This window comes from Silene latifolia, chromosome 1 (genome assembly GCF_048544455.1).
Source record: "Silene latifolia isolate original U9 population chromosome 1, ASM4854445v1, whole genome shotgun sequence".
Classification (NCBI taxonomy): domain Eukaryota; kingdom Viridiplantae; phylum Streptophyta; class Magnoliopsida; order Caryophyllales; family Caryophyllaceae; genus Silene; species Silene latifolia.
The window spans coordinates 99,687,388-99,694,122 of record NC_133526.1 but is presented as its reverse complement, the minus strand read 5'-3'; the positions used below and the strand labels follow the sequence as shown (position 1 = coordinate 99,694,122).

Sequence of the window (6,735 nt, the reverse complement as noted above, 5' to 3'; positions counted from 1 at the left end):
ATTATGATTTCCATAAACAAATATTAGTAAATCTTATGAAAATTTTTAATAAACAAGTGTGATGTAGCCTTAATATTAACCAATGTAAAAATGACATGTGAATTAAAATTAGATGTTTTAAATAGCCTTTTAACTATGTTGTATTTTTTTTTTAACAAAAATATTGTTATAAAAAAAAATAATTTACTAAGATCCTCTAAATTCGAATTAATAACTAAAAATATTTTGTTTTTGTATCAAGTGAGACAATTACGTACCAAATAAGTTTTAATATCATTAGAAAATGGTTCAAGGACGGATATCAAGTTTTTGTTCAACTAAATCCTTCTCTTGCCTACACATTTCCCATGTAGTTTTTTTAACACACTATGTTAATATTATGAGAACACAAAGGAAGCATCGCCTACAAAAATAGAATAAGAAACAAACATACATTTAACGATAATTCAATTAATCTTGTAAGAGGGTTTACATAAAGATAATATAAAATAAATCTACCACAAAGCGATATTAGTGGATAAATTACAAAAAAACTGTGCATTTTACAATAAGATTGTATAAATTACACAAACAAAACTCGTAGAACATACCTTATGTATAACGTAATTAACTGCACAATCCAACTTTCCAATAATAAGAAAATTGTACCATTCCCTATGCAAAAATAAATCAAGGTGAGAAATACAAATTGACATCAATAAAAGTTATTTAAACAATACCAAATAAAACACAAATCTTATGTATGATATAACTTTATTTTTTTCACAAATGGAAATGATTAATAAAAATGATATGCAATGGAAAGTTTCAATAACATATGAATATGCCAAAAGGTTAGAAAAAAAGGGTAAAAAATAAAAGTGCTTATTTTAAAGACTTTATTTATATTAACTTAGCATCAAATAAGGAGTTAAATTTTAGGAGGAGAAATAAATCATCAAAAAGGAAAAGGAAGAGCTAAAGAGAAAATGAAGAGTTAGAGATGAATAAGGGGTCATAAACGTTATAATAAGTATTCTATCTTAATTCTATGAATGAATATTATTAATTAGTACATATTATCAAATGAAAGTTTTCTAGTGATACTACGCTGTCGCATGTCGTATACATATGGTCAAGGTAGCTTTTTTATAATATTGTATAGATATGACATGTAGATTATGATAGGTAATTTAGCATACCTTTAAGTTAGATATATAGATTTTGTATTTAGATTATAGAGTTATTGATTTTACATACATAAATATGGAGCAAGGAGAAATGTAATGTAAAAGGTTTGCATGAGAGTGGTTTATAAATTACCTTATGAAATTAAAATAAGACATATAGTTGATGGTTGATAGTTTGGCTTACTTTTTAATTATAATTATAGATTATTATTATTATTATTATTATTATTAAATCCACTTTGCATGAGAGTGATTTAAAAATTATCTTATGAAATTAAAATTATCTAAATTTAGTTTTTTACCATTAATTATGAGAGTAACTTTTAAATGTGGAATTGGTAATTTTTTTTTTATGTGTACTACTACGCTAGTATTTCCACGTGGACTATATTTTTTGCCACGTCACAATTAATTGTTGCCATGTCACATTTGTCTACGTGGCGTTTAATGTCTAGCCTTTTAATAATATTTATAGATTGTTCCTCTACTTCAAAAAAAAAAGAGTAAATTAATAATTACACCCTTTTATATACCACTTTTCTAAAAAAACTCCCTTTTATAAACTTTTTAATAATTTACTCCGCTCAAATGTTCTCAGGTCATAAATTACACCCATTTAAACTTTTAGGTGAAAAGTCGTTTTTTATGACCGTTATGCCCATGTGTTAATATTTAGACAACATTCATTTTGACTCTTCATTTTTCACTTTTTACTTTTCACTCATCCTCTTTCTCTCATCTCATCGACATTCAAAATCAACTTTCAACTCTAAAATCTGCCCCAAATTTGAGTCATGTTGAATCAACCCTAATTTGTGGCGATTTCAGATTGATAACTGTTAGTTTTCTTTCCCAGTTCATGTTTATAGTTTTATTTTGTGTGTTTTAAACTTAATTTCTGGGTTTATTTTGACAAATATCTGGGTTTGAAACTCAACAAAAATTAAATGTAGAATATCTGTCATCAATGCTACCATTGCTTTACGTCTTGCCATCATTGGTACCTTCAATTTTGAAATAAAATACAGAAAAGATGAACCCTAATTTGAAGCAAAATTCACAAATTCGCAAATTCGCATATGGTAATCTAATTAAAGATGAAGACTATACAAATTGCAAATTACGAAAGAAATAAAATTCAATAAACAAGATGAACATTAACTTAATTGGGGAAAATATATGAAGAGGGTCTGGGTCTAAAATTTGAGACCCTAATGGGTATGGGTCGGGTGTGGGTCTCAATAAATTATTTCGGATCCGGGTCTGGTTTATGGGACCCGGACCCGACCCTTAGACCCGTAAAAAAAATATATTCAAACACACACACACACTGAGTATTTGATAGACGAAATCTAATACTCCTAAACATCTCCATCTCTCTCATTCTAAATCATTCTAAACATCTAAACATCATCTCCCTCTAATTTACTATCCCTAACAAATCAATTCCACCTCTTGTTCTACATCCCCACCTCTCGTTATAACTTTAACTCCTAATTAAATCCCCAAATCACCAACCACAACATCGACGACGGCAACCACGAGAGGGCGACTGGCGACTACGAGGTTGGCGACCATATTTATGGGACATCCGGCAACAAGTTCGACGACGACAACAAGTTCGACGACGACGACAAGTGAATCCCTCCTTTTTAGGTTTTTTATTTCTTTTTCTAATTCTTTAATTAATTTGTATGATTTTACTCTTTTTATTGTTCTTAATTTCATGGATATACTTGAAGAATTGAATTGAAATTGGTTTGAGAATTAGGGTTTGGTTTTTTATTCGCTTGTAGAAGTTCCTGACTTTGGACTTAATGGAATTAGTATTTGAATTGAAAACTTATACGGAGTATTTGTTTGAACTTTGAAGTGTAAATCCCTCATTTTTTAGGGAGTACTTGTTTGAACTTTGAAGTGTAAATCCCTCATTTTTTAAGGATTATCAATGCAGAGGTGCTTCTTCAACCAACCCTGCGGGTAGACCCGGACTCGACCCAGACCCTTTGGGTATGGGTATGGGTATGGGTCCAATAATTTTAGACCCTTTAGGGTCTGGGTCGGGTCCGGGTCCATGTGGTGTGCCACGGGTCGGGTTCGGGTCTTGTCGGACCCGACCCATTGCCATCCTTAGGGATGACTGAAGTGAGGCGAGGAGTATAAGGGAGAGAGAAGGCATGAAATATATAAAAGAGTAAAGAAGGGCATTTTCGTCATAAATTTAGACTTTAGAACAGAAAAATTGAAAATTGCTGGAAAATGTCACCTAAGACTTAAAATGTGTGCAATTTTTGACCTAAGAACATTTGAGGAAGTAGATTATTAAAAGTTTATAAAAAAGAGTTTTTTCAGAAAAGTGGTATATAAAAGAGTGTAAATATATAATTATTAATTTACTTTTAAAAAAAAGTGTGGAGCTGCCCAAATTTCAACTCATAAATGAAACAGAACATTGAGGCCGACCATTAACGGCTTCTTCGTCCGCCCAGTTGGACACCATTTACAGTTACAGTTAATATACTTTTCTCTTGCGCATTTTAGCACGCTCAACTATATTTTCCAGCTCTTCTTTTATTTTCTGTCGGTACTACCAGTTTTTAGCATTTCTAGTTTTCTACTCTAACGAGTAACGATCCATAATGGATTTACTTAGACTTGTGTTTTTCTTAATCTTGGTCGAGAGCAAAGCCGCTTTTTCAGTCAAATACTTCACCCGTAATCATTTGGTAAAGTAGGGCTTTATCTTTAACATGACACGGAAAAGCTTATCATTTCTTCACACAACACAACCTTTTTACAGCCGGTTTACTAGAGTTGCACATTTGGTACAAATGGGTAACCCACTATGCAAACCAATGTACTTGCATCAAACAAGTTTTAAAAATGGCAAATACCTTGTTTTAGAGCTGTAAAACCAGCGCGGTAATAATGTCACTCAAAAATACCTTGTAAAAGTTAAACTGCTAAAACTAATTCTCTCAAATAACGAGTGAAGAGTATATTTCATCTTTAGCCTTATCGTTCCTAAAAATATACGGAATTAGTAGCATTTCCCTTAATTTAATTAATACTCCATATCCACAAAACATCAGCCAAAAAAAAAGTTATCTTAATTAACACGAAATCACAATTAATCTATGATTTACTCCATATCCAAGTTCTCCACTAATAAAAATAAAGAAATACGAATAAAAAATGGCGAAATAGAAGAGTATCTACCCCATGTGTACAGCTAAAAATCGCCGAGTTTCCGGTGCGATCGAACTTTCGCTTCGTCTCTTTCGATTATTTCGTCTTCTTCTTCTTCTTCTTCCAAATTCCTCAAGCTTCTCACTACAAATGCTCTGCTTCTTTTCAACTGTTTATGATTCTTTTCAATTCTTCCGATTTCGTCAATGTCGTTCATTTCTACAATCATCAGTCCACAATTAATCAAATTAATTTTCGATTAAAATACAAATACTCCCTCTATCACAATTATTTTTTACGTTTGATTAAATTTCAAAAAGAATAAAAAAGCTAAACAAATGAATTGGACGGAGGGAGTACATTAATTCAATTTAATAAAGATACATTGTTACTGCAATATACCTATGATTTCCTCCACTTGTTTAAAATTAAATCCATGAAATTGAGCCAAATCTGCATAAAAAGTTACCAAATTCATCAATTCTCATATGTTTTTGATTTTTTAGCTGCAAAAAACACAAATATTGATATTCCTAACAGTAAACGAGCATTAGAAGGCCTTTATACGGTATACAACGATTTTACACAATAATTTGCGACGGAACAAAGGTAGAAATGGTAAGTAGTAGTACCTTGAGGAGAAGGATCGTGAGAGAAGAGGTAAAGAATAAGGAAACAGAGGAAAATGAAGAGAGGAACCAAGTGAATGAATTTTTCCGGCGAAGAGTAACTCCGGTGAGGTTTTTCAGGTTTGATTTCGTCGTCGGCGTCGGCGATGCTGGAGGAGGTTAAAAATGGCGGCGGTGATGAGTCGCGGCGTTTTAGGTCATCGGGAGTTAAGACGGTGTCGTTTGGGGAGAGTACTAGTCGTTCTCGGGTCGGGGAGCCTAAAGATTGTCGCTGCATGTTTTAGGAAGAGGAGAGAGAAGACGGGAGTTTGGAGACAGAAGAGTGTGACTATGTATAAATGTAGTCCCTCTTTAGTCTTTAGTCGATATCGGTCTTAACATTAAAAATGATCAAATATACTATATTATTTGGATCGATAAAGACAAATCTTTTTTACGGAGTATTATTTACACATTTTATTTACACATTTTATTTTTGTCTCATTAATAAAAGTGGTAGTTATTTGGCCCGTTTAAGTTTAAGACGGATAATGCTCATATTAAGTGAGAATTTGGGGTACTTCATATCTACATTAACAATTTTTCTAATGCTAGGGTACGCATTAATAGTTGATTTGGCATAGGTTAAGCATTATCTTTTGTTAAGATTCTCTCATTTACCTTAATTATCTTTTATTTTTTTCTCTCCTAAATATTTTTTATCTCCCTAATATTTCTCCTAAATATTCTTTTATCTCCCCAATATTTCTCCACCATCTCTCCCCAATATTGCTTCCTCACGTTGTTGTGCCATTAAGTTTGACTTTTTTTTTTAAATTCTACTTAGTACATAATTGTTCTTAATCAACTACAAATACAATTAATTGGAATATATTGACAGTAGAAAAACAGTAATGGAATATATTGAACTTGATCCATAAATGTCATAATCACTTTACAACAATTTTAAAAAATCTCAAATAAAATTGCAAGATACAAAAAATGAAATTTCAAAACATACAATAAAGTTTCTAAATTTATTCTACTCCTTTAAACAAAAAAATGGACTTAAGCCTTCTCTTATTTGGGAGTCTTTTTTCCTCTTCTTAGCATCAACCGGGACAGTATTTACATAAATGTTTTCCTTTTCTGGACAAGTTGTAATGTTATGTCCGGGCTTCTTACAAAAAGAACAATTTCTACTTTGCCTTTGTGCAGCTTCTTTTCCACCTATTTCTCGCCTGAATTTCGGACGACCTTTAGTTTTCGAAACCGGAGGATTATGAATGTGATTATCCTCACCCAAATTAGAACATGTACTTGAAATAAATTAGCACATCTCAATACAATAACTGTATAGCACCATACCAATACATGTTTTGCCGTACAAATTATTACGGCATAATACGTAAAGAACTTGACTGTGAAAGATATTAAACACTGGTTTGACGTACAAATTATTACGGCACAATACCTAACAATATGTACAAATTATTCGGGCACAATACATGTTTTGACGTAAAGTATAAACCGAAATCTTTGATATACCTTGTAGACACAATACGTAAAGAAAATTGGGGTAGATGAAAAATTATTAGGGCACAATACATCATTTGCTAAATAATTTATACTGGACACAATACGTAAACAAAAACTACATACCTTGCAGAAGGAGAGTATGTTGTATCGGAACCGATTCGATTACTCATTGTTGATTTGGGGTAGATGAAAAATTGATTTATGGAGCATAAAATTGGTATAAATTTTAT

General features: G+C 31.7%; 1 protein-coding gene across 2 annotated transcripts; it reads right to left on the bottom strand.

The window, feature by feature from the left end:
* Window positions 1–484: 484 nt before the first annotated feature.
* On the bottom strand, window positions 485–5,324 carry LOC141599274 (uncharacterized). Of its 2 annotated transcripts, XM_074419358.1 has the most exons (4): window positions 4,991–5,324; window positions 4,761–4,811; window positions 4,389–4,577; window positions 485–654 (listed from the first exon to the last, which is right to left on the bottom strand). In XM_074419358.1, the coding sequence occupies exons 1-3, from the start codon at window positions 5,262–5,264 to the stop codon at window positions 4,402–4,404; spliced, it is 501 nt and encodes a 166-aa protein (XP_074275459.1). In that variant the 5' UTR covers window positions 5,265–5,324; the 3' UTR covers window positions 485–654; window positions 4,389–4,401. The 2 variants fall into 2 exon arrangements, with proteins under 2 accessions (XP_074275459.1, XP_074275390.1); XM_074419289.1 differs by lacking the exon at window positions 485–654 and having other exon boundaries at window positions 4,258–4,577; window positions 4,991–5,323.
* Window positions 5,325–6,735: the final 1,411 nt, after the last annotated feature.

What these genes read in the sequence shown, in the direction of transcription:
- LOC141599274 (XM_074419358.1), bottom strand. Translation starts at nt 5,264, where the DNA reads ATGCAGCGACAATCTTTAGGCTCCCCGACCCGAGAACGACTAGTACTC. An exon ending in TCACGATCCTTCTCCTCAAG is followed by an intron (nt 4,812 to 4,990) that starts GTACTACTACTT and finishes CTTTTTATGCAG; the next exon opens with ATTTGGCTCAATTTCATGGA. An exon ending in ACAAGTGGAGGAAATCATAG is followed by an intron (nt 4,578 to 4,760) that starts GTATATTGCAGT and finishes TGATGATTGTAG; the next exon opens with AAATGAACGACATTGACGAA.